Genomic DNA, 27,903 nt, shown 5'->3' with positions numbered 1-27,903 from the left:
CCTTCAAAGAGCATGAGCCACAGCTCTCCTGGGGCTACAGGTTAGTCCCATATTCTTCAAACGAAAAAGCAATGCAGGCTGGGTGCAAGGATGCTGTATTTTGTCGTACTGCTGTGGGAACATCAGTAATGCCTGAAGTCCCACAGGGAGCACAGAGATGCAAAAGGCAGGACCTTTCACCACTGGGAACCATGGTGCGTGAACCAACGATGACCTGTTGCTCAGCAGCAACCCACCCAGCCCATTGGTGTTATGGTAGTTAGATTCTAGAGGTACCCTCAACAGTTAAAACTTAGTAAAGGTTCAGGGAAATGAACTCCTGCGCCCAACAGGAGCGGTTTTCACCCTGGGATCCCAGAAGCAAGCCCTGGCACTTCATTGGAAGCAGTTCATTTTCAGGAGATAGAGAAGCTGCCAAAGCAGTGCTCAAAACCTGAAGCCAAACTTGGTGTTGTTTTGAATACATCTCCCTTGAAGTGGGTGTTGCAGTCCAAACGACTGAATAGAAGTCTGACCCTTCCCGACAGTGCCTGAATGCTGTTGGAACAGCCAGGCTGGTTTTGGATACTCCTTGACACTGATGGGAAACCCTTTTAACTAGGCTAGAAATAGGGGAGGAAAAGGCAAGGAGCACGAATTATTTCACATGCTTTGATTTTCTAGTTCATGAAACAATATTTTCATTTTCCTAGCCCAGGTTTTAAGCTACAGTTACTACTGCTGCAGCCACAATTAATATTTCACCTTCCAAAAAGAAGGGGGGGAAGAAAAATCTCTCTTCTCTGTGGATTCCCAGGGAGATATTCCGCTCTGATCTGCAATTAGTGGTGGCCTTGAGTAAATGATCTAAAATAGAAATGTTGTTTTTGGAATCATGGTAGCTACTACTTTTTACTCCTCCCACATGCCAGTTCTTCTATTTGCTTTGCTCTATGATTAAAAATAGAAGCCACAATTGCAAAGCCATTGCCTTTCGGTTTCTTCCTACAGCAGGACACACGCTATCTTTCCGATGTTATTGACATGAGAAATTACACAGAAATTTCTAATCTTGACAGCAATCAACAATCAGACCTGAAACACTGCACCCATCATTCAAGGCAGAACTGTACCTTGTCTAAATTATCCCTGTCCTACTGACAATGGAGCTTGGATGACCAGGAGACTTGAACTGGCCCTCTGATTGCTTAATGCTTGAGACCCTGATCCAAAACCTATTGAAGCCACTGAAGATCTCTCTTTTTATTTCAGAGGGTTTTCAAATCAGAAATTCAGGTCTGTATTTAGCATAGACATGATTTTGAACACCTGCCTATGTCCTACGGAAGTTATTAGGGCTCAGATGCACCTCTCTTCTCCAAGGTAGAGTCCAGTGCTGTGCAGAATCCCAGCCTCAGTTAGAAAAGCTGTGGATTATAGCGTGTCTTCACCATCTGACTTGCCATAGGATTGCTTTTGGAAGTTATGCTTTGCATTTATCATTATTACACTGTAAAGAGTTTGTCCTGACATTCTACACAGAAAATAAGGCAAGCTCTGAAAAAATGGCCCTTGCAATTCACACCTTGCTTGGTCAAAGCCTGGGTGGAACTGCTCAATTCATACAGAAGGTGGTCAAAGGGCCTGTGGGGCTTCTGCAGGGAAAAATCTCCAGGTTATTCCCTTCTCTTTGTTGTCATTCACCTGTAAAGTCTTTCCTAGAAAGGTCCATGTTTTCAACCTCCAGCCCAAAGCTGAGGAAACCAGATGGATCCATCAAACCAAGGAGAGAGCTGCCACCTTGCTCCACACAGGGCAGGCATCAGCACACCCAGCTGCTCCAGCAATGCCTTTGCAAATCAAAAGCATGCCTTGACCTTGACTTCATTTATTGGTAGGATTAGCAAGCAATAGGACTTGCTGTCCCCGGGTCAGCCTCTCCTTCACTTATGTCTGCTGCTCTGAGGGTTTATAACCAAGGAAGCAGAAAGGAAGAGCGGGCACATCAGCTGGTAACAGTTCAGAAACAGATGTACATTCCTGCACAGAACTCCAGCGTTAGCATATCCAATTACTTTGAAACCGTGCTCCACTCCAACTGTCTTATCCCTAAAGCCTCACTCTCCTTACCTCCTGCCTCTTATCTGCGTTGCTCACTCACTGCTCCTTTGCTTTTGATTATAAACTTGTCACTGCAGGGTGAATGCTTTGGGGAACATCCGCCTGCCGCGTCTGGCTGCTGCCGCAGCGCAATGCAAGGAATAAGGAAACAAAGCCCACAAAGCAGAACTGCAAGGCAAAATGTGACTGCCTTTGCAAAGACAGCATGTGGAAGTGGATATTCAGTGGTGGCCACAAAAGCACTGAGGAATTATCACCTAAATCACACTGAATGCAAGGGAGGAAGGGAGGATATAATCAGCTTAATTAAACCTGGCTATACTAGAGGCTATTCACTGCTGGGTGTTACTTGCACTTGGGACATTTATGAAAGAGCAAATGATGATTTTCTCTATAGCAGTAGGTAGAGAGAAGGAGGAAAGCAGTAAGGTCAACAGTACCTTTCTTCTTTCAGCGTGCTCCTGACAACCCCCCTTGACAGAGCATGTTGAAATGCTATCACCTTTACTGACAGGGCACTCAACCCTTCCCCAATTCCTACTGTGGGCAGATGAAAGGAGTGGCAAGAGGCAGAAATCCAAACATTCTCCTCCACAGTGCAGAGGGGCTGAAAGGTGATTTTCTGCCCAAGCTGTGCCAGGGGACAAATGAACAACAGGCTCCCTATGGACAATAAGCACTACCTCCAAAAGCCAGGTCTGTGCTCGTTGTTCCCTGCTAACAAGGGATTTTAGCAGCCTGGTAATGGTGGTGGAAAAGCAGTAGCAGCATCACAGTGGATGTCACATTTAAACAGGGCATTAAAACTTTCACCAGAATGATTTTTCTTATTGCAGTTTATGATTTCATAACCTCTTTCCCACCTTGCTGTGGAAGGATGCACCCACCCCATCCTTTGCCAACGGTACCTTCATACCTCCTGCCTCCCCCACAAACCTCTCAAGGCTCCCTTTTCCTTCAGGAAAGACAGATCACATTTCACCCGGGGCTGCACACACGTAGACCATGCCTTTGGTCTGCTCCAAGGGAAGATATTTGCAGTATTGTCAACACTGTACTCAGCTCTGGCACTAGGTACTGCTAGGGGACTCGGTGGCTGTAAAGAATACACACATACACAGCAGCTCTGGAGCTGATGTTTGCTGGAGTTGGGTTTACAGAGTTCATAATTATGACACAGCCAAGTTTCATTGTAAATTCTCCCAGTGAAGCCTGTCTGATACTGAAAAGCTGTGCACATTCAGAGGTTACACACAGCAACAGTCCCCATAGGGAGAAACCTTGCCTTGCTTTTTTGTGCAAACACTCAGTCTCGTTCACAGAAGCCAGGCAGGGGGCCAGGGCTGTTCATTTAGTTAATACCACTAAGGTGTGTAGAGGAGTGAGGGGCTGCTCTGCCATGGAAGCCTGCTCCTACTCTGCAACGTGCACCCCAGAATGACATGGCCAAAAGCACCCAGAGCTAAGTGAGTGCACCACTAAGTGACCACATCCTCCGTGGCTCCAGCGTGATGCTAAGCTGCACCCATCCGTGGTTGCACTTGTATGGGATAGGCACAGTGGTTATCACAAAGGTAAAATGCCAATGTCAGGTTAGAACTGGGTGTTTTGGGATGCAGCCACGCACTCTGCCACCAAAAACCCTCTGCCTCAAACCCTGGAAGAACTAAGTCCCACCCCATGGACACACCTCACTGCCTGGGAAATCAAGCCCTGCATTTAGTGGTCATGTTAGGGCAAAAGGAAGAGGCATAATAAGCATTATTAGCATGCACATCAGCAAGGCAGGGGGATATGAGGCAGCACTGAGAAGCTCTGCTTCTCTTGCAAGCTCAGGTCTCCTCCTTTGCTCCTGGTGCTCTCAAACAGCCCAAAACACTGCCCTGCTCCCTCCCCAAGCAGCTTTTTGCAGACATAGATAGCAACTTTGGCAGCATATTCCTGGTGCTCATCCCCACGACGCAACTGCCCTCCCTTATTGCACACATCCTTGCGAATCCACATCAGCTTACCCCCATAAACACGAAAAAGCCAGTGCCATTCAGAAGGATCCTGTTTGCTGGGGAAACAGCACTCTTTACAGCTGGAAAGCAGAGATGCCCCTTTGGTCTTTGGTGATGGCTCCCTTTACTACTCGGAAATGACCTCATGCACTAAGAGGAGGCTTCCAAGTACCTCAAATACAAATCAAATATCCCTGAAGAGGGGTGTTCAGTTCTCCGAGCCACAGCTCCACATCAGCACCACTAAGGACAGCAGTTTATTTCACCTAGAGGACAGGCGAGGGCCTGTTACTCAGGTTTCTCCAGTATAAACCACCATAACCCAGCCAAGGATGGCATCTGCTTCAGGCCCATAGGGCTGGTAGATGCCATCCCACACCCCTGTACTCATGGACCTCCAGGTTGCAGATGCAAAGTAGTCTCCAACCCTTGGTCCCAGCTGCCAGCCCCAATCCCTTCTGGAAGCCAGGCTTTGGGGTAGGAGAGGCACCCGTTCAGAGTTGCCAGGGTCTTAAATTGGATTAAAAGTCTATTTGCAGAACTGCCTCGCTTTCCGACTTCTGTGCTGCACCTGAAAACCTTTCCTTTTGAAAGCAAACACAGGCTCTCCCCAGGGGCTGCCTGGGGAAGTCTTTCCACTATAAACATTACCTACCAGGAGTGGAGTCAGCCCCAGGCGAGCCAAGAATTCCTTCTCCTACCAAGGAACACTTTCCAATCAAACCAGACATTATTTTTTCCATTAATGAGTGTTGATACCTACTGGAAAACTTTGCAAAGAAATCCACTCCAAACGAATGCTTCGGATACAACATCTACATTTTACGAGTTTGCTTTTGCCTTATTTTTATTATTATTGTTTTATTTCATTTTCCTGCTCCCTATTGAAAACATGATCTTTGCCGCTCAGGAATGCATCTGTTCCTGCAATTTGGGCTCTAACTGAAATCAGAGGTCCAAAACCGATTTTGCTTTGTCTTAGCTCCACGGAAGCAAGCAGAGTTTCCCCGCATTTTCCCTTGGTGTGATGGAGAGGAAAAAGCGATCTGCTGTCTTCTGTTTGATGCATCAGAAATCCTGGAGCTGCTACCACGAGTTTTATGTGCTGGGATACCATGATTTCAACAGCAAGATATTCCGGAGGAAAGAACATCCTCCTGCCTATCTACCTCTACTCTTGCTTCCCCAAAATGTACTACGTAGTGTTTGACAGGAGGTGAAAAAAAGCAGGGAGAAAAACAGGCTGTATAGCCATGGTGTACTCTCCATCAGGTTCACTGCCAGCTATTAGCTGCTTTCCCAATGACCTGTATTTGGGGCTCCATGGGGTTAGTCCAGGGGGGTCTTTCCGTGCTCCCCCACAAGTAAGGGAGCTCAAAGCTCCACCCTTCCCACAGCTCATTGTGCCCCAGGGGACTTCTGCCACACTGAGGTCACCCCATGGGTCCCCATCTCTGCAGGGGACCTGGGGTGAGACCTTCTTGAGAAGCAGGGTGCAAGACCCACCCCCCCTCACAGCACCAAGGGTGCAAAATATAGGGCATCCTCTCGGGCATGATGGGGTTTCATAAGCCCTGCACACCCTGATTTGGGCAAGGTACCAGGGCAGCCTGGCTACAGAGATGGAGCCCATGGGCAGAGACGCAGCCTGTAAGTGCTCAGCACCCCAAAACACGCCCTGGCAGAGCCTTCACCCTAAAGGGCTGCCCCAAATCCAGCACCTATGGGGGGAGGGGGGGGGTGGTCTCCGGTTATCTTTTATTCGAGGTGCATTCCCAAGATTTAAGTGTAACATAAAACTGTGAAAGTTTAGCAGGGGAAAAAGCTTTCCTCCCACTGACCTGGCCGGCCAATCAGAAGGGAGCCCTGCACCTCCCTCACTTCTGACAACTATTTAGCAACTGAGCTCAGCTAAAGTTTCCAAAAAGTTGGAATAACTTCCTCTCTCTCCAAGACCTCAAGTTTTTTTGCACAACCCTGGTCCTTGAAATAAGAACCCTTCAAGCAACCTGGAAAACGTTTGGTCAGCACAAAAAAAAAAAAAAAGCAAAACCAAAAAAGCCCTCCTGTTTTTCCAAAGGATCTGTCTCAGGAATTTAAAGCACATTTAAGACACACACACACACACACACACACACACATAACATAAAGGAGGGGGGGAAAGGCTCTTCCCCTCCCCTTCTTGCAGGAAGCATGGAAGAAAGCTCCAGTTCTCCTGTTTCCCCTGTGGATAGCTTGGGGACCAGTGAAGAGGAGCTGGAAAGACAGCCAAAGAGATTTGGCAGGAAGAGAAGATACAGTAAGAAGTCCAGCGAAGATGGCAGCCCTAACCCAGGGAAGAGGGGGAAAAAGTCCAGCCCCAGCTCCCAGTCTTATGAGGAACTGCAGAGCCAGAGGATCCTGGCTAATGTCAGAGAGAGGCAGAGGACTCAGTCGCTCAATGAAGCTTTTGCCGCCTTGAGGAAAATCATCCCCACTTTGCCCTCTGACAAACTCAGTAAAATCCAGACCCTCAAGCTGGCAGCACGGTATATAGACTTCCTCTACCAGGTGCTACAGAGCGACGAGATGGACAGTAAGATGACGAGCTGTAGTTACGTGGCTCACGAGAGGCTGAGTTATGCCTTCTCCGTATGGAGGATGGAAGGAGCGTGGTCCATGTCGGCCTCCCACTAGCCACCGCCTGGGTCAGGCAAGCCCAGCTGCCGAAAGGGTAGGTACTGATTTCTCTTCTCCTGAATGATGCTCCGCGTTCATCATGGGATGGGGTTGCCCGTGGCTCCCTGAGCAGCCCGGCTTTACTGCAGGGATTGGTGGAGAAGTGGCACAACTTGGTAGGGAGTGGGGATGCTGCTGGGCAAGGGATTGGGGGCCACAGACCTGGAGGTGAGATAGACTGTGCTTGGCTCCCTTTTGCTCCCCTGTGCCTGCAAGAATTCAAACTACAAGGAACTTCCATTCATGCAAAAATGAGATATACCCCATTTAAAAAAAGAAATAAGAATAGAAATCTGCATGATTCTACTCTGCAGGAATGGGGGACCAGAGAGAGAGCTAGATGATGAGGAATTGGGGGGGGGGGGCTGGGGGTGTTAAGTGCTGCTGCATGAGATTTGCCAGAAAGCGCTGCTTCGGGGAAGGGTTTTAAGAGAGGAAAAGGCAATCAGTACAACAGGCTGACAGCGGGATCTGAAACAGCTGCCACCCCAGCCCCAAAAACCCCAGTGCCAAGGCAGCAGTCCTGGGGCAGCCGCATCCTCTCCCTGCTGGGGGGTCTGCAGAACGTAAGTGGGGTTCAGTGACAAGTTCAGCCCAGGTTGTGTTTCTTCTAAAAGAAACAGGCAGCAGATGTCGGCTGCAAGCCCAGGCTGTGCCCCTTCCCCCCCCTACACACACAGTAAAAAGCAAACAAAGATAGAAGAAACTTAGCCAAATTTTCCTATTTCTTCAGTTTCCCTTCCCCAAAGTACCAGTAAAGCAAAGGCTGCTGTTAGAGATAGTGTCTTATTTACTCTTAACACTGAACTCTTCCTCATAGTTCTCCGTTAGCAGAAAACTACTTCCTCTTAAGTTGCCTTTGTAATGTTTGGGGAGGGTGGAATAAACAGCAAGAAAGGCAAAGAAAAGACCTTTAATAACACCCTCATCTCAAGCCAATTAAGCTGAGCAGCTCTGTGTTGTGTCAGACAGAGTTTGCATGCGGCTGGTCACTCTGGGGCTTGCTACATAAAGCAGAGTCCATGAATCCATTTCACGAAGCTCCAAGAGAGAAATTTGCAGCCCTCCCATCAAGCCGCGCGTGATGTAAAGTGAATTAATTTCATCATGCAGAGAATCAGCTACTTAAAGGTGAAAATCGAGTTCATCCCAGCCCATTGGCCGGGCTCTTTTAAAGGCGCAAATCCATCTTTGTTTTAGCAGCAATAAACGGCCCATTTAAGTTAAAACCCAACCGTGGGGCAACTGCAGCACCTTGTTTGAAAATAGCCAGAGAGTTTTCAACTGGGACTTACTAATGGTGTAACACAGAAACTTAAAATCCTATTAGAAACCACTTCCAAGTAAACGTTTCACTCGCATCCTTAAACAGTTTGGACTTCAGTGCTGTAATTAAGGTGTCCACACACTGTTCTATGGAAGAAGTAACACCCCGAACGTTAGGCTGTTCACAAATCAGTTACTCTGCCCGTTTCACAAGCTGCCTGTTGTTTAACATTGTTTAATAGGTGATGCTGCTGGTGTGTGTTTTATGGACGTTACATTATGCTGCTACTTTTTGCATGCTGTGCCTTCATTTCAACCGCAAAAGGCCGAAGTCGAGCTGCTCTTTCAAAGGATCATCCCTCCGTTTATAAAACAGGGTGCTTTTTCCCATGCTAATCTGGCTAGAAAAGCTGCAGCAAATAGATTAGAAGCCCCCACCACACAGGCCAAAACCCAGGCTTCTTGTCAAAAACAGATGTAAAATGTCCCAAACACATATTTCTTCAGCAGTTTAGATTGGCTGAATAGTAAAGTGCTGGGGTGGAACAAAGCATTTATTCTGTTGTTTCCCCAAATGATGTGCTTGCCATTAGCCAGTGATGGTTTTAAAACTGTTCTCAAATCTGCAGCCATTCTCTATCACAGTGCTTTATAGCAGCAAAATCTGCTTTATTATTTAAACCATACTTAAAAATCACTGACAAATGAATTACTTATTAGCACCACTCTGATGAGGTAGATTTTAGGTGTCGATGCTCAGGTTGCCCCTGTCCAAAAGCAATTGCAAGCAACATTTTGCACAGCATGGAAAACCATGATGTCGAGTCAAATCCCGACGTGTTTTTCACTTCACTTTTTCACCAATTCAGCGTGAACCGGTATTCAGCCTCCTTGCCATAACCTGACATCGAGCCCTGTGGCTAGAGGTGGCTCTTTGCTTTGTGTTTGAGTGTCTTAGAGAAGAAACTTGCCCCTGCACTTCTCCTTTCTTGTGCCTGCGTGTGCATGCACACGCGTGCGGTTGAACTGTTGAAAACGCTGTTGACAAACGGCCTGGTGTGGTGCGGTGTCAAATTCTATCGTTTATGGCAACAAAAATCACATCTGCCAGCAAAGAAAAACTAAAGATACATCAAGATCCTCAAGAAACCCTTTAAAAGGGGCAAATATAGCTGCATGGCACAACACGGACTTACAGATGGGTCTGTTCCGGCCAGAGGAGTTTTTATGCATAGTGGGAGCTGCCTGTATAATCTTGGTGATTAATATATATATATAATATATATATATATATAATCTCTTAAGAAATAACCATTTGAATTTGGGATCAGCTCCTGCCTTTCCTAGGAAGTAGCCAGCACTGCAAAGATTGGGTGAGCAAAAAGAGGTGAACACCGTTCAGACTGGATCGCTGCAGCCGCCCTCCCTTTCTGGGGAGAGATAAAGCAGGAAAGTTTTTCTCCTTGCAGGAACAGTCATAACCCTTCACCTGCAACAAAATCAGAGCAGGTTTTGGTCTAAAAATCAGAGCCTTGGGAATTGGTGAAATGCCACCTGGCTTCTCCAAATGCCAGCAGGTCACTGCTGTTCGTTCCTCTGGCCATGAGAGGTTTTCCTGTTCTGGTCCATGCAATTACAGACAACTTACTCCAGTAGTTTCAAGACGAACAAGCAGAGCTTTGTACTTCAATGAGTTCAATAGGGTGTTTCAGCTGGGTACAAGCTGAGCCTTCCTCCCCAAAATCTTCATATCCTCATCACCAGCACCTGTGCCCCTTCCCTTTGCAGCCACCTTTCTCTTTTTCCTTCAAAACACTCAAGATACTCGTGATTTTGGGATTTCACAGTCTAGAGTAAAGAAAGTATTGCCTGTTTTTCTATTTAGTAGGAAAAATCCTGTCCAACAGCGATGCCAGAACTGAAGTGTAAAAGACAATACAGCCCTAAACCCCGTGCTAGTAAAACCAGCCTGCCAGCAACCCACTTCCCACTCTCTGCAATATAGCTTGGGATGAGTTCTTTGCCTCCCTTGGGCTGGCAGTGGCACTAATAACACCTTTCTGATCTTTTTTTTTGTGCTGGGGAAGCCTCATACAACGTGTACATTTGATACACAGCCCTTTACCATTGCCTTTCCAGGGCTGTCTCCAGTATAAAACACTATCATCTTATTTCACTTTGTCCTTCAAGCAGCAGACGTTATCTTTGCTGGCCCTGAGAACAACCTAATTCTATGGTATATGAAAGCAGTGCAGTTAACTGAGGGTGTTATGACACTGAAACTAAGCCCTTTTTGTCCCCAAAGCCCTATTTTTTTCATACGCATCCTTAGAAAAATGTAAATATGTTTCCTTGACAGGAAGGATTGTAAAGTTTGGTATTTACATTAATAGGCTTGTAGCAGAGGTGGTGGTGGGGGTAATCTTAGTGCATTTAAAAGCACAGGAAAAATGCGGTTTTGGATCTTCTGTTTACTTTTGTGTCTTTTCTTGGGAAAGAATAAATCTGTTCCACAGCAGACACCAAATATATTGCAGTCAGCCAGAAAACACTCGGGCTCGGGGACCTTTGAAAGAGAGGGTGTAAGGAAAATGCGCCGGAGAAAGAGACATGCAAAAGACAAATCTGCCATGAGTTAGATGAATAGAAACTAATTACCGATTATAAAGAGTTAAAGATACACATGGTGGAGAGAAAACGTGGGATCAGAACCGAAGGACCGCTTGGAAGAGAGGCAAAAGCATGTTACTACTTAATCTGCCAGCGTCAGGCTTGCGGTAAAAGCACTATCGGGAGAGATGTGCGTTGAAGGGTCATTAGGGGAACAATCAGGGCATACATTTCAGCTAAGTACACCTAATTTGTCTCCAAATTAGTCATCCTCACACCAGTCATCTGAGCAGAGCAGCTCTAATTTTAAGAGCGCACAAAGCATCCTCTAAAAGGGGAAGACTGCAGTGCTTCTCCTTCACAACCTCCCTTCACATTCCTTCCTTCGGTGCTTTTTGAGACATATTTCATGGAGTTATATGTAGCAGTGATAAATGAGCCTTGGAGATCACAGCAGCCTCTTACAGAGCTGGGACAGATCCTGTAACCACTGCTGAAATCTCTTTTGGGGACATTTCTTGTCACTCTTTCCCCCCAGCAATATAATTATTTTTATAGCTGTAGCTCTGAGAATCATTTCCATGTGGTTCAACATGACTTTGAAATCTCCAAGCCTGAATTTATGTCTCACTGTAGAGCCATAGGAACAGTTTGATGAGGCCACGAACATGTAAGGGAATGCCACCACAACCCAGAGCGCAGAGCGAGCTTGACATGGAATTACAGGTGACAGTTGGGGAAAGCACATGATTTTTGGTAGTTTCTCCCCCGTTCCCAGGCTTCACAGATTAGGAAAGGGGAAAAAATAGCTGGTAAAATACAGTGCTGTGCCATGAAACACCTTCTGATCCAGATCCTCCGCTGGCCCTAAGGAATCTTGCTGCTCCTTGCTAGCTGACGATCCCATCAGACCTCTCAGTGGCTTGCTATAAGTGACTTTGAGCGAGCTACACACCATCGTTTCTGATTTGCTTCTAAGGCAAATTTGGAAGAGAGAAAAACCAAGGAGCCCTCCAGCTGGATACAAACAGCCTCGTGCTAATTAATAATTAGTTCTATTTATTTAGTGCTAATTAATAATTAAGAATGAAAACAGTAGGAATATTTGCCAGGCAAAAATAGAAACAAAGCTCTGGGCACCCCAGCACTTTATTAGATTTGTAGCTGTAGATGACCACTCAGCAACAACAACTAACCATACACAAACAACAAATTAACTCAGCCAGCCAATAAATCAAAGTAAGGCAGCCCCTTCCCTCATACCCGTCTCTTTAACCGCTTCCACACCAGACCTGGATGAAGGCAGCCAGTCCACGCAGCCCATTCTGGGGCCCAGCAACTGTCCCATCAGGGCTAGCTTTAGCAATGCCATTGTCCTTCTCTCAGGAAGGGGAGCCAGTTAAGCAGCCATGAGGGTCTTCTCCAGCAAGCATCCCCTCAGCTGGGCTTTCTGTTAGGCTCTGCTCAACTTCTACATGCACGTCGATAGCTATGCAGGGTGCAGGGTGGGGATTTGGGCTCTGGGTAGCTCTTTGGGATTTACTTCTGTATTAAGGCAGGGCTTTCTTTGGAGGGGTGCATGTGTGACTGGTAAAAGAGAGGATCTCCCTTTAAATGTTTTCCACTGTTCATCACCATTACAGTGCAAGGCTTTCAGTGTTTAGCAGCAAGGAGGGTTTTCCCTTGGGACGGGTCAAAAAGAGGAAGAATCAGCATATCTCCTCTGAAAACGAGCCGATACGTTGCAGGAACATGGAGACAGGAAGGCTTTGCTGGAGAAAGGTGCAAACAGGACAGCAGAAGCTTTTGGTAACACTCTCAAAGTGCTAAATAAGCAACAATTAAACGCTACTGCTAACAGAGGGTTTCAAAGATGCCGTTAGTTCCCTGATCTCTCCAGCCAGTCCTCACGGAGGTCTGCGCCCTTTGGATGGAAGAGGCGTTTTGGTCTAATTCTCTGAACTGAGCCCAGGAAAGAGCCAGCAGCGGGCGTTTGTCAGCCTAGGATGGCGTCTCCCTGGGAAGGCGACAGCCAGGCACCCCCAGACCTCTCTCAGGGGCTTTGTTTGTGAGCTTTCACATGATTCCCAACTCTATTTTGGCTTCTGCATTGTGGCAAAGGATGGAAGCTCAGCAGATGCAGTCCACACAACTTGCAGAAGCAATCAGGCATCAAAAAGATAATAACCCTCATGCCCTGCATCGTATGGTGAAGCTGCAAGTGAGCTGTAGTCTCTCTTACTCCCATCTTCTCCCCATCATTTGCTTGGAAAACAGAAAAAGGGGGGCTGGGAGGAAGAGACAGATGTCTACTGGTTCAGCTTGATATATATTTACTGGAAGAGGTCCAGTAAACCTGTACTAGCTTTAATTGAATTCCTAATAAGATAGTTTTGCCTTTCTCAACCGCTGCCCCCCCAAAAAAAACTTTACCATTTCCTTAAGAGATATTAGACCTGCCAAATGCATGCTTTAAAATGTATGAATTAGGTTTCAGCTGAATTTAGCCACCAAAAATCCTCATGCCGTGATTTATCTGATTACACCTTCAGTTTAAACTGCTCGGGCCTCCTTTAAAAACCATATGTTTGTGCTTCAATGTAAATAAACCTAATTGCTCAGCTAAGAGAGATGTGGGGGGATCATGGCTGCACTGAGGCTTTTGCTAAGAAATCAGGTGATCCAGCTTGGAATATTCGGCAGAGTTGGGATGGTGCCAGGGAGAGGTTTTCGGGCAGAAAGCTGCATTTTGCATGGCTGGGGTGCTTGGGTTTCCCAACACCAACCTCCTGAATAGAATTAATCTGCCAGCGGGACCTCACAAGCCACAAACACACACATTTAAGAAGTGACCCTCACAGCACATTTTGTGCGCGCCATGATGAAATCTCACTGTGGAATATGGCTTGATAGGAGAAATTCCCCGCCCCAGGAAGCTCAGAAAATCATGGGGTTGTTAAAGAAATATAACAAAAAGTAAGGCAAAAGGACATATGCTTGAAGATCTTAAAGGTCTTTTCCAGCCTAATTCATTTTATGCTTGTCAGTGTACAATTTACCATTGGTAACTAAAAAACTGCCCTGTTAAAACAAAAGGACTTTAATCCCTCTGCAGAAAGCTTGACTGGAGAGCACTGCAGCACCCTGATACCCCCTATGCCATCACCCCATAAATGCTGTCAGGAGCATGCTTGCCCTGCAGCACAAAAAACCCACCCTGAATACGCTCAAGACAAAGAAGCAATGAAATGGAGCTTCGTTGTTGAAAGGAAACACCAGTTCCTTGCTGGTCCTGTACATTTCACCCACTGCTCTCTTTTCACCATTCAAATAGCCCCATCCCACTGCAGCTTCTGTGTGCCTCTGCTGGGGGCAACGTAATATATAGTGTTATATATACTATATAACTATGTAACTGTGTATATATATATATAACACTATATATATTATATATATAGTGCTGCCCATTGAACAGAAAGCTGTAAGCTCCCTTCTGGGTGTTCAGAGCAAAGACTCCATGGGAAAGCCACCCTGCAGGCTGAGTTGTACTTGTAGCATGGCTCCAGGAGGAACCCCAGTATCTGTGAGTGCTTGGCAATGCCACCCACCCCAAGCACAGGGGCAGAGTGAGGTGTCACCCTCCCCAGGACCATGTTGGTGGATGTGAGCAATACACACTCATAGCATCACCCCCAGGAGAAAAGCATCTGGGGCACCATCAAGTGGTTAAATCAAATGAGTTAGGATGGGAAAAATGGCTCTGGGGTGCCCAGCACCACCTCCATGCTACACACACCACCTGGCATCCCATAGGCATCTTTAGCCAATTCTTGTGAGCTTAAGCCTTTCTTTCCCCAAATGCACAAGGCTGTGGCACACCAGACATCAGCGGATGCCACAGCATGGGGTAGGTAGCAGGAATTGAGCCTATGCAAGAGCATCCATGTGGAACCATGAAGATTTTGGTTATGGCAGTGACTCTAGGAGTGCCAGGGAATCACCACCATGGAAACTTCCCAGTGAAATACCAGGGCATAAAACTACACTATAAAAGATGGCCAGATGGGATAATATTGTCTTAAAAATATAAAACTATGTGCACAAAATTAATGCGTATTTTTACACATTAGATGATTATTCTGCATCTGTAAAAGACATTTATTACATTGTCTGATGAGCTCAGGAAACTTACAGTGTCACCGAGTCCTTTTCGCTGCCTGTAATTGCAAGCACAATCCTTCAGGCATGACCCTGCAAAGATCTCTTTCCACTTAGTGGGGTTTTATGTGCGGGACAAGGAGATATTTTGCAAGATATTTTTCATCCTTTGCCATGAGAAGAGCTGTTGAATAGATTCCTGTTGTTACCAGCACTAAATAATCTCTTTTATACTTGGTCTCTGACACATTTGTTGTTGGAGTGGAGCTGGAGCATGACTGAGCTTCAGCTTTCTCACCACCTTCCCCATAGAGAAGTGGTGAATTTGCACTTAGGTTTCAGTGCAGGGAGGTGGTTTGGAGCACTGAGTTTTGAACTGTTCAAGGCACAGTCTGTGCCTTAAAAAGCAAGGGGGATCAGAACATCCCTTTCCAATGATCCCTTGGAAGCTTTGAAGCTGCAATCCATATTTCTTGGGATAAGTCAATGCGTGCAAAGGAGTAACTCAACACCGGTTTATAGGTTCTTGCCAGGGAAATTAGTGGTAGAGAGAACACAAAAAGGCTCCATCACCCCCAGAAAAGTACCTACAGGTACCCTAGGGCCAATGCAATGTGCTCAGAGTGCTGGGGATATAGGGTAGGATTTTCAAGCTGTGAATCAGGAGTTCAAAACACTGATTTTCAATGGGACTGAGTTGACCTGAGGATTTTACTCATAAGCACTGTTATTTTGTAAACCTGGCAACATTTCCCCTCTCAATGGGTTGCAAAAGGTGGTTTAAAGTGGTTGAGTAGCCTAAGGGAAATGGACATGGCTTTGGAAGTTGTAGCTGTTTCCTAGTTCTGAATTATGTCAGAATAAGAGGCTTTAAAAGCAAGAGGGCTCAAATGCATTTCCCTTTTCTGATATTGGTTTCTTGACATCGTATCATTACTGGCTCATTTTCTGCTGCAATTAGAAAGGTTTCCATGTGCACCACAGCACCTAAGGAGGTACACGTACAAGTCCCAAGTACATTTATTAGAAATGCCTACTCATCCCTGCTCCTACAGAAAATAAACCTCCCGTTTAGAGCATGTTCAGCACTATTTCTTAGTGCCATAATTCCACCAGCCATGCAAATCAGTTGCAATGTCTTTGCCCCCCAGTGCTATTGTTTCTTAATCTTCCATTTAAATGCTACTACACAGGTAGCTACATCCATCTTACAGAGCTCTAGCAACATTTTGCACTATTTTAAAACACAAAACTTCTATCTAGATAGGAATTCCATAGGCTGCCACCTTGAATTACTCATTCACTGCATTGTTCAGGCTGCCTTTCAGCTCTGTTTCAGGCACATCCTTAAAATGAGCCCAATATGTTCCAAAACAAGGGGCTTTTGTGTCATTTCTGCCATGTCACACCAGTAGACCCAGCCTGACAAAGAAATCTGGAGTACCCCAAGGGGAGAAAATCTCAATTATAACACAAATATGCAGTTTGTCAATGCAAGCTACAACACCCTATGTCAGGCTCCCCAGTACAAACCCACCTTGACACTGCATCTTAGAGATCATCCAAACCCATCTTAACACTGCATCTTAAAGAGATCATCCAAACCACTCTCTCCCTGTGCAAAGGGTTCTTGCCCATGCTGCTGGCATCACTGATTTGTCCCTTTGGGGCTGGCAGGAGCCCCTAGTGAAGGCAAGCTATGGGGACCACACAGCAGTGCAGTGCTGGCACAAGGTTGGAACTAGATGATCTTTGAGGTCCCTGCCAACCAAAACTGTTCTGTCATTCATTCTGGGGATGTGGTGGTGTCAGTCACCCCCTGGACCTAGGCATGGTCCTTTCTAATGGGACAAGGCCAGCACAGCCCAAATGCGCTTTGGGACAACACTGCCATGGTGGATGCAAAGAGCGAGAGAGGAGGAGAGGAAAACTTCCAGGATCTCTTGCAGGAAGCTCAGGTTGGGATTCAACATCTAAAGCTTTGCAGGAGATTTGGTTACTGGGATTATGTGGGGAAATGGATGTTGCTGCATTGTGCTTTATAGATGGCAACCACAACTGGTGAGGCAGCTGTGGAACAGTCAGGGAACTGACTCAGGAAAGTTGTTGGCCCACTTGTACAACATGCATCTTGGGGGGCTTTGGTCCCCAGACAAGCTCACTGCTTCCAGCTGGTTCCCTTCTTGCAGGTATGGATGTGAGCTGGCCGTAGAATGGGGGTGCCCACCCCAGGAAAGGCAAACCAGCCCTGAACACAGCCCTTGGCAGACACTGCAGGGACCCCAGCCATTAAAACCCTGGTCATTCCCCCCTACTCCAGCAGGACAGGAGCCCTCAAATCTGGGCTCTCCACTTCCCTAACTGCGACCATCGCAGCAACACACAGGGATGCAGCACCATCCAGCTTTAACCCAGCAGGAGGCATCAGATGGGGCCGAGAGGCAGATGAGGCTATTCTTCCCATTTTCATTTTCTTAGGAAACTATGAAAGAAAAGGAAAAAGAAACAACAAAACCCCAGCATTTGGCAGCAGACAGAGGGTGGGGATCACTGCCAAGGCCTGGACAGCTGTACCTTCTTCACTAGCAAGTTGTGTGATCAGCAAGGGCCGTGCTGAAAGCCAAGAGGAGTTACCATAGCTGCCACATTGCATTTGGCTGATCCTCCCTCTGGGAGACACCTTAAAGAAACAAACCCACCCTAACAGCTACGCCAGCACTCGCACTCCACTGTGCATCAGAGGAAAACTATGGGTGACCTCTCAGGGTTTGTGTTCCCCCCCCCCCCCCCTTCCCTATCTTCAGATCCAAGCTAAGGGAACAGGGGAGAAGGAGAGTAGTTCCTACAAATGTTTTCTCATTTTCTGCAGCCTCGTGTTCCCAGCAGTGCTCCTGTGGCTGGACCTTCCCAGCGGCTTGGAATAACCCAGGAAATGATGCAAAAGCCCTGGTGGGTCCCATCCACACTGAGTTCTGCAGCCAGGAAAACCCACTCCATCCCATGTCCTTGCACTGCAAATCTAGAAGCTTTTTGCCTGGTGGGATCTTAAAACAGAAGGGAAGGGTTTTATCAGGAGGAAGGAGAGAGTTGTGATGTACAGAGAAGCTTTAAGGAGCACTGATAGGCCATGCCTGGCTCACAGCAGATACACACCAAGAGCATTGCTGTAAGCAATAGCTGAGGGAAGCCTCCCTTCTGCTCCCAGCAGAACAGGTAAGGTAATGAAAAGCTCTTAGATTTCTTTTAAAACAGAAATTGCTCTTCCTTTTCTTTAGGAGAAAAGCAAGAGACCCATTTCTAGGTGTTATCCCTGCTCTAAGACAACAGCCAAGCACTCCCCAGGCTTCAAGGTTTGTGTTAAACTCAGTGAAACAAATGTTCTGACCTCCAAAAGCTTTCTTTCACAAAGCCTGCCACATGTATCCCTGTTTCCACAATAAAGCTCCTTACAAACATGTTAAAAACCATCGTAAGGATGGTTTTTCCTTGGAAACATCTCCAAAAGAGTCTTCCAAGGAACTGTACTTGCTCCAAAGCCATGCTGAGCTCTCCCTATCCTACCAGCCCCATAATTAGCAGCTTCCGAAGCTCAAAGAGATTTCTTGGATGATAAAGGTGGAAAGTCACAGGAACACAGCACAGCTTGCTCCTGGGCTCTTGCTGACTCAGCATCTGCTGGCACTAGAGGGCAGGATACACTTTATTAGAGAGTAGGATGCACATTATTAGAGAGTAAGGAGTGTTTGAGGTTGCATTGAAGGGGCACGTGTGTCTAAGAAGGAGCATGCAGCCTGTCTAGGAGTAGCCAGAAGCTGCCTCACTGCACAAAGCAAGGACCACCCTTGCACTGAGCATATCCCACAGCAGTGATTATCAGGGCAAGAGCCTCCCACGCTAAGTAAGAATCAGAATCCCAAATGGCATCAGAGGCACTTCCACCACCTTGTAGACACAGCTGCCTGCTGCTTTACCAGCCATATGATTCAGGGTGAAGTGTTTGACCTTGCAAGGGGGATGCTCTGAGCAGTATTCACTGGCAGTTTCTGATCAGAAGCTGTCTGTAATTGCAAGCTCCGTGCTTCAGGCACGACCCTGCGAAGATCTCTTCCCTTTTAGTGGGGTTTTATGCACTGATTTCTGATCAAAACCATTTGGCAGATACATGCAGCAGGCACAGACAAGTTACACTGCAAGTGCTGTTGCTCAGATTCATAGAAACAACCTTTTTCCACACACAGTCAGCTGATGCTCAGGGAGTTGTCAACATATTCTTTCTATATAGAAAGACTTTTTTTCTTCATCTCATTACTTTGGTGTGTTTTCCTATGTGTATGATGAAATCTGTACTGTCCTCATCTTAATAGGAGATTTTAGACTAGCTCCAATCAAAGCAAGCCCAGGTTCTCTCAATTCCTTTATCAACAGCCACTTGAAGGACAACCAAAATTGCACAAGAGTACTCCAAGCAAATTATGCAGTGCAGTCCTTTCATTAGTGAAAACCCCATAGAACTGGCAGGCTTCAAGAGCAAAGTAATTCACGGTCTAAACACAAGAAGAACTTCCCCCAAGCCTCCCAGACCTCCTTGTAGGGAGGCCCTAACCCTGCAACCACAGCATGCCACCCTGCAGCATGGTATTCATCACTGCAGAAAGCACTGTGGGCTGACAGCCAGAAGCAGCAGGTTGCACCCTGAATAAGCAAGGTTTTTTGACATCACAACTTGTAATGTACAAAAGCAACTAAATAGATGAGGGTGGACTAGTGTATCAAACCCCAGCCCAGACGCAGCCCAATCCTAGCAGCAGGCACAGGATGCAATAAGCATCACCCCAGCTGCTGGTACTTACAGGTCTGCCAGAAAGCATTGACCCTTCACTGAGGGACTGAACTCCTTTAAAATGGAAGGATTGGGGTGCACACTAACAAACTGAGCTGCTGTGCCCACAGGTCTTGCACTGCAGCACAGGGCTAAACCCAGCTGAGATGTCCCAACAAAGCAGAAGGTGTCCCTGCCCATGGCAGCGGGTTGGAACTGGATGAGCTTTAGGGTCCCTTCCAAACCAAACCAGGCTGGGATGCTATGATTTCTAGTAGAAGCAATGTGGGGTTTTGATTGCAGTTTGGGAGTGGAGATTTCACCCTTGCTTTGCTGCTGGACTAAAACAGGAGGTCTGTAATCACACATTTGGCTGCTAGCAAATAGGGTGTTTTGCAGGACAACACATTGAGAGCCTCTAGACAGATGATGGCTGATGAAGGAGCTCCCACACTTGCTCTCATCTGCTCTGTTCATCTCCAGCCCATTTTGCACTGCTGCTTTTGGTGGGGACAAGGCACGGCTTGTACCCATAGCCCACACTAAGAACACTCACCTCCACTGTGCTTTACACCCAACTTGTCCATACCATCTTGGTTGATGGATGGTGCCTCAGTTTCCCCCATAAGAGTTAATACAAATACTTGTCCTTTGAATGCCTGTTGCCTGTCTGCCTTGTAACCTCTCCACAAGACAGAACAGAGCATGTAAAGAAGGGATCCACATGGCAACCAGATTGTTTTTTCCCTGCCTAGCCAGCCCATCTTCCCTGCTGTCACAGCAGAGAACATCCTCTCTGTACCCTGTATTTTTAGGTGCTTTTGGAAGCAGTTTTCTCCGTCTGGCCTGCAAAATGGAAACTGGCTCTGCACTGAGGCCAGGCTGAGTAGCCCATCTACAGCAATTCATATTCATTTCACAGCTTCTCATTTCAGCAATCTAAATTGCAGATGTGCACTTCAGATCGGGAGAGAGACAAGAACGGAAGGAAAAAGGTTAAACAGCTCTGAGTCACTCCAATACATGACCCACTGTTGATTTAGAAACCTACCTCAGCAGTAAATGCAGAATAAAGCCCTCCAAACTGTTTAACCTCTTGTATTCTGGCCAGCAAAAGAAATCAATGAGAACAAAACATCCCCCCAGAGGCAGAAAAGCAGCAGATCGGGAAAAACCCTGCATTGGAAGTGGTACCAAGAGAAGAGTGACCCAAAACAAGTGACCTAAAGAGAGGGGAAACAAATAAGGAGGGAAAATAGGGCAGCAGACATGAAAGGCAAAGAGGCAGGAAAAGGCATTAGCAAAGCAGATAAGGCAGCAACAAGCAGAAGGAGAAAGAAAATACAGGTCAAACCTTGCTCTTGCTAAAGCTGATAGCAAGACTCTGGTACAAAATGCCCCCACTTTGTGCAGGAGAATGGTTTGCACCCAGTTGTTCCTCGGGAGCTGCATGGACTGAACACTTCCATCATAATCCCAAATTATTTATCCATGGGTGGGTTGGTTGCTCCTTTTGTTTTTTTTTTTTTTTGGGGGGGGGGGGGGGGGGGTGCAGGGGAGAGGAAGAAACACCAGGCTGAAGGCAAAGGACATCTCAGCTGCATAACTGCAAAGAGGCATCACATGCAGGTAGACATTCATGGGAGAATTAGCTTTACCACAGTCTTACTATGGAGAGTCTGAATGCACCAGTGCTGAGGAAGCTCTGCAGAGGGCTGGCAACTTAAGACACAGAGCAGGCTGTGCATGGAGGTGTCCTTATCTCAGCCTTGGAAAACCCTGTGAACATTTGAAGGCAGCTGAAGCACACAAAGCCCCAGTGATCTCTTGTAGAATCATTTTCTGCCTTCAAAGCTCATGGTGTAGCAGCGGAAGGAGAGCTTTCCCTGGGATTTGAGGCACTGAGTGGGAGTTGAGAGAAAGGCCAGCATCTGCTGATCTCAGGGTACCACCAGGAGAATACTGCACAAGGATCTCAAGGAGTTCACTTGGGCCAGAGCCATCCCATGGTCTCCAGTTAAAGCAGAACTGCTATAAAGCCATGCAAAGTGACTAGGGGAGCCAAGGGGGTTTGAGAGTCCCAACAGTTGCAGTGATTAAAAGGGAAACTGATGAGCAAACATTTACAGCATAAATCAGGCTTTCCTTAAACATCCAGGCATGCTTTAAATCAGCAGTGCTGTGGTTCACAAACCACCAGAGGTTTTTATGGAGACGGTGATGCATTAAAGAGAGTCACCACTATGGTCAGCACACAGTCGGCTGTCAGAGACAACTGCCTGCATAGTCCTGATGGATAATTCAGTCCCAAACATCTCTTGGGCTGATTTTCTCCCCTAACTTCTTAGATCAGGGATGCAACCTTCCATTTGTACAGCAGTGATAAAAGCTGTTGAACGCAAGCCTGAATTGCTTTAAGTCACAGGTAGCTGTGACTTGTTAAAGCCCTCCTGTGTTCCTGCAGCTTTGAACAGCCTGTGCCCCTGACTCCTCTCCATCCAAAGCAGTTGCCTGCCCCCCCCCTCCATCAGACATTAACTGAGATAAAGCTTCAGAAACCATTCTTCAAGCTGGTTTTGCTAGTTTTAAACTCTTCAAAGATCATGTGTTCAAGCTTTTCAACCTAAAGTCTGCAGACCAAAAACCTTCCCTGTTAAAAATACTACACCGATTAAATATTACATGTTCTGTTAAATAGTGTGATTAAAAATATTACATGGGACTTATTACAATACACCAATAAAGCAGGGCTAAAGGTCAATATCCCAACATCAGGAAAGGCTTCTGGTGCAGGTCGGCAAGCAGAAAATATCAGGATTTTTGCATTACCAATGTTGAGCCAGCAATGTTCCCAAATTGCGGGCATTTTCAGCTGTGTTTCTGTACATCCATCTATTCCTTTCCCCCCGTTTTGCTGTAGATTCTAACACTGGCATTTGCTTGTTTCCGATACATAAAACTGCAGGATTCTCCTCCAGAGGAGTGGGGTAGGACTCTAGAAAGTTGCACCTTTCCCCAGTGTAACTATAACAGGTGATGCCTGGTGGTAGGAGGGAAGTAGAGGAGATTTAAGCATCAGTTTCCTTCAAATCAGGACAAAACCACATTGATTACGTGGGAGGAGAATTTCATGTTGCTTTTGAAGCCTTCTGTGAGGAGGAGCCTCAAGAAGTGTGGTCAGTGATATCCTAGAGAGCTGCCAGGAGCATGTGTGCTCACACAGGGCTTCCCATCATTTGATGGTACTGAGTTGAGCCAGGCAGACAGGGAGGAGGAAAGTGACAGAGCAAAGCACAAAGGGAGCAAATGGCCTCGGAGACAGGGGAAGAAGCAACAGCAACAGAACAAGCAGCTTAGGATGGGGTTTATCACCAAGGGGAGCTGAGACTGACCAGGCTAAGGCAAGGAGACTGATCACAGCAGCATCTCCTTTGTGGGTTACACAGTGAAGTGCACTGTATCCCATGGATGTTGTGGGCATGATGACCAGTTTGAAGGGGAGAAGTCAGACCTGCCATGGGCACCAAGGGTCAAGAAGAGACAGGCTGGAGGAGCCAGAAAGACACCCAGGAGCCAGCAACACCCTTTTTAAATCTGTAACATACAATACCAACATAAGTAGGGATAAAGCAATGTTCTCATTCATTTGAAGATACAGAGGAAATTCCAGAAGACACAAGCTGTTTCAGTGCAGCTCCTACATGTATTGCTACAGCAATGTGTCCCCAAAAGCTAAGCATCATACCCACAGCCTATGTACATGGGAGAATCTTTGTAGACAAGGAAATAGAGGAGCAGATCCCCCCAGAACACATACAAACCATCAGTTCTTGCAGTCAGAACCTAGCTTGTGTAGCCAGGCACAGCTCCACTGAAAGGAATAAGCTCAGCTCCTTTCATTAATGGCACATAAACAGAAATAGTTTGGACGGCTTAATACTGGAGAAGTCCAAGAGCCCCATCCCTTGCATTTAAGATGATGCCATAGCCAGGGATGAAATCAAGTGAGGTGAAGGAAAAGCAATGCCAACAGCTCTCCTTAGTCTCTGGGGCTGCTGCGATACCCTACACATCAGCTAGCTTTCTTACCCATCCCTGTTAGTTTGGGGGCAACATGCAAACACTTGGAGATAAGTGTAGGTCCTTCCTTCATATACATCAGGATGCTTTTGCAACATGCTCTGCCCTGGTTGTTCCATTCTCTGATGGAATAACCCAGGAGTGTTTGCCAGAAAGGGACTGAAGGGAGGGAAGAAGAAAGTATCTAACTCCCAAATCATTGTAAGAAATTCATTAGCTATTATTTCAGCTGCGTGACCTCCTGAAGGGACTTTCTGGATAGCCAAATTATGCAGTCAACTAAATATAAATAAGTATGGAAAGGTCAGAGATCACTTTGTTTGTGGGATGTAAGGTTAAGTTTCCTGTAGGGTGCATCCATGTAACTTCCAGCAAACCAGCGTGGCCCAACCACACTGTTGTATCCCCCCAGCCTAAGGATACTTCCCCAGCTGGCAGGCATGGCACAAGCAAATGTGTTCCTTTCACATGGGGAGCGCTGACTTCCAGACTTCCTGCCAGTCCCACAGGGACACAAGCACATTGCATTGCTGCGAGGTTTCCAGCTGCAGTTCAAGTGGGCTGCAGCCTCAGACACATTGCAAGGACCAGGTCCCAGCCAGGCACACTGCTCTGGGTAAGGGCCTTATCCTTCCTTAGCTGCAGCACTTAGGGGAAACTCATGAGTTCCTTTCCATTTGCATTTCTTCTGCCGCCTTCAAGGATAAAGCACGTGCCACAAGAACCAGCCAGTCTCCCTGAGCCCTAAAGCTTCATCCCATCCACTCATTTTGGATGTTGATTATATAATTGCTGGTTTTGTGTAGCCTTTAAGCTGCTAAGGAACAGCTGATCCTTAGAAACCTCTTTACCTTTCAAGTGAGAGTCTAGTAAGAAACACAGCTAATCACATTTGCTAGGAACCAAGGATCAGGTGGAAGAGGAGGCTTTCTCCACAAGATGTGGTGTCTAAAACCAGAATCTCTTTGGTGGTCAGTGATATCCCTATGGTTGTGCTCCCTAACAGATGAACACCAACTTTAAAGTATTAGATGGAAGTATATACATCCCCCACAATATTTACTGACACAGCCAAGTGCTGTATTATAGGTGCGCACATGAGTAGGGGAAATATGCAGTGTACGTATATATATAGATGAGACATCTGCACCTGAATAAGAATGGCAACCAGAAGCTGCAAGAGAAAACAGCATCTTTAACTTGTAAAAAGCACAGAGGAGTGAAAAGTTTAAGTCCCTACAGGCATCCTCCACACCTACAGTGTATTTAAAGCCTAAATATGGTATCAGAGGTGATCTGTGTATTGCATACAGAAGCATGCACACACTTCTCTAGACAGTTAGAGCAATACTTTCCTATACTCTACCTGCATTCAATTTGATTTCTTACAGAGCCTTTAAATCTTTCAATCAGTGAGTGTAACATCCAGACTCCTCTTGCTTCACAAACACACAGGCACAGATTGAACCCGGGGAATATGAAGCGTGAGGAAACATTTTGCTGTACCACAGCAGCAGCAGTGTATGTATATAAACCTCAGCTGAATAGAGCATAAAAGCTGTTCAGCATCAGTTGCAAACCCAAGTAGACAGATGAGAAGCAGCCTCAGAGCCAAGCCCCTGATTCACAGGAGCACAAGCTTAGTTCAGGTCTACACAGCCTAGGACAGCTTGTGGAATTCAGAGAGGAGCAGCAGGACCAAAATCAAAGCACAGAGCCTTTGTTTTGAACGGATGCAGAGAGCTTTCCTTCCCCCTATCCCCGAAACAAGATTGCATCAGTACCACAGCCACACAGGTTATTTGCTCAGTGGGAACCTAGCAGAGTTCAAGCTCAAAGGTTCAAACAAGTCCAGTTTGCAGCTGGCAAACCTAAACAAGACCAGGCAGCTGGCCTTGAGCTGAGTCACCCACAATAAAGAGGCTGAAAATGTTGACTTAACCCATTCAGCCAATAATCAAAACCAAGCAACCCCTGAAAACTGCAGACAAGAAAGCATCTATCTGCCTTTTGCAGAATGAAAACCCACGTAAACCAATTTTCCAGAGCTATTTCCAAGCTTATGTGTACATGCTGCATACAAATCAACTTCTTGGGAGTCATTTGTTCCTATTCAGCAGAGCAGACTGCACATCCTTAGTGGATGTGTACTGAAGTTAGCTCAGCAGGGCTAACAGCACACATTCAGGCATGTGATTAAATAGATCACTAACTGGACAAGCTAAGGACATGATGACTTTTTTGCTCCTTTAGCACAGAGATTTCATCTCTGCATGTTTCTTCCTCCAGAAGTCTGAACTTGCTGGAGTGAGATTGTTTGTTCCCCTTTGAAAAAGAGCAGCGAGGGAGCAATCAACTTTGGTTTACCTCTTGCGAAGCCATAAATTCCAGACGTGTGATGAAAAATGGACACGAGTGCTCTGAAGTGGATAGCTTATTTATAGGAAAGAAACCAAGCAGCAACATAGAAAGCTTAGCAGACAGCAAGCCGAATACACTGTTGTGTCCACTCTGAGGCCGCTGATGCCCATAAAAATGTGTTTTGAAGTTATTAGCTAGTCATTGCAGAGGAAATTAAAACCCTCAGGATATTCATTTATGGGAGTGCAGGCTCTTGGAGCAGAGCAGTGGGTTGGGCAGCTCGCAGCACCATCCAGGCCGGGAGTATGTTGCTAAAGAGGTTGTGAGTAAGATTGTTCCTGCTCCTGCTTCCCATTACTGGCTTGCCCTGCATCACCAACATAGCAGTTTCAGGAAAGGCTGTAAAACAACCAGCTAACCTCAAGCTGAATTGCAAACAATGATACCTGCCTTAGGAGTTTTGGAAAATGAGTGATTCATGGCTGCTCAGAGTCCAGACAGGGACCAGGGGGTTACTGCCTATCTATCTCCTCAAGAGATCACACTCCTGAGGTAGGATGGTGACATCAGAAACTGCTAAACTAACTAGGTTACTGCTCCCCTTTATCATTATCTTAACTAGGAGCCACTCCAGTAGCCACCACAGCCCAAGGTGCTCAAGCAGAGGTGAAAAGCAACACAGACATTCAAGCATTTATTCAATCACAGACAGCTAAAAGGCTTGAAGAAAAGTAAATAATGCCATGCTGAAGCATACCTTATTCAAACAAAAACCCCAAACCTCTGCATATTACAAAATCCTTTCTAGCAATACAAGTAACCTTACCTCCTACTCCTTGTCCTGCAAAGGTCCCCTGATGCAAAGCTGGTTTGGGCATCCTCAGACAGCAAAGCCAACCTTTGGAAGTAGCTGACAAAGAGATCATAAAACAGTTACGGTTGGAAAGGACCTTAATATCAGTTTCCAACCCCCCTGCCATGGGCAAGGACACCTCACACTAAACCATCTCACCCAAGGCTTTGTCCAGCCTGTTCTTGAACACTGCCAGGGATGGAGCATTCACAACTTCCCTGGGCAACCCATTCCACTGCCTCACCACCCTAACAGGAAAGAACTTCTTCCTTATACCCAATCTAAACTTCCCTGTTAAGTTTGAACCCGTTACCCCTTGTCCTATCACTACAGTCCCTAATGAAGAGTCCCTCCCCAGCATCCCTATAGGCCCCCTTCAGATACTGCAAGCTGCTCTGAGGTCTCCACGCAGCCTTTTCTTCTCCAGGCTGAACAGCCCCAACATTCTCAGCCTGTCTTCGTACAGGAGGTGCTCCAGTCCCCTGATCATCCTCGTGGCCTCCTCTGGACTTGTTCCAACAGTTCCATGTCCTTTTTATGTTGAGGACACCAGAACTGCACACAATACTCCAGGTGAGGTCTCACAAGAGCAGAGTAGAGGGGCAGGATCACCTCCTTTGACCTGCTGGTCACACTCCTTTTGATGCAGCCCAGGATACGGTTGGCTTTCTGGGCTGCAAGCACACACTGAAGCTGGCTCATGTTCATTTTCTCATCAACCCACACCCCAAAGTCCTTCTCTCTATGGGAGAGTGAAGAGCAACTTATAAACACCAAGGCAGGAGAGGAAGGAACTCATTAACCTAAAGAACAGCAGCTGGGTGAAAGGATTCAGGTTGAGATCTAGAGGCTGGGCAATGTGGGCAATGTCATCTGCAAGGAAGGCAAAAGCTGTGAAGTTAGTGAGAAGTATTGTACAATGCAGTACTTGTAGT

At 46.5% G+C, this 27,903-nt stretch overlaps 1 protein-coding gene and 1 long non-coding RNA gene across 2 annotated transcripts in view; one reads left to right on the top strand and one right to left on the bottom strand.

Annotated features, from left to right (window-relative positions):
* Positions 1–27,005, bottom strand: part of LOC130606103 (uncharacterized) — a 53,792-nt gene extending 26,787 nt beyond the window's left edge. Inside the window, exon 1 of the long non-coding RNA XR_008973862.1 lies at positions 26,942–27,005. This is a non-coding gene — a long non-coding RNA (uncharacterized LOC130606103). The remainder of the gene's footprint in view (positions 1–26,941) is intronic.
* TWIST2 (twist family bHLH transcription factor 2) overlaps positions 6,007–27,903 on the top strand; it is a 35,371-nt gene continuing 13,474 nt past the window's right edge. The window contains exon 1 of the mRNA XM_057422103.1: positions 6,007–6,816. Within this exon, the coding sequence (XP_057278086.1) occupies positions 6,297–6,779 (483 nt within the window). The 5' untranslated portion in view covers positions 6,007–6,296 and the 3' untranslated portion in view covers positions 6,780–6,816. The remainder of the gene's footprint in view (positions 6,817–27,903) is intronic.

Source organism: Pezoporus wallicus, unplaced genomic scaffold (genome assembly GCF_028554395.1).
Source record: "Pezoporus wallicus isolate ANWC-B61680 ecotype Strahan unplaced genomic scaffold, APGP_CSIRO_Pwel_v1 contig_3488, whole genome shotgun sequence".
Taxonomy (NCBI): domain Eukaryota; kingdom Metazoa; phylum Chordata; class Aves; order Psittaciformes; family Psittacidae; genus Pezoporus; species Pezoporus wallicus.
This window is presented reverse-complemented; position numbering and strand designations above follow the sequence as displayed.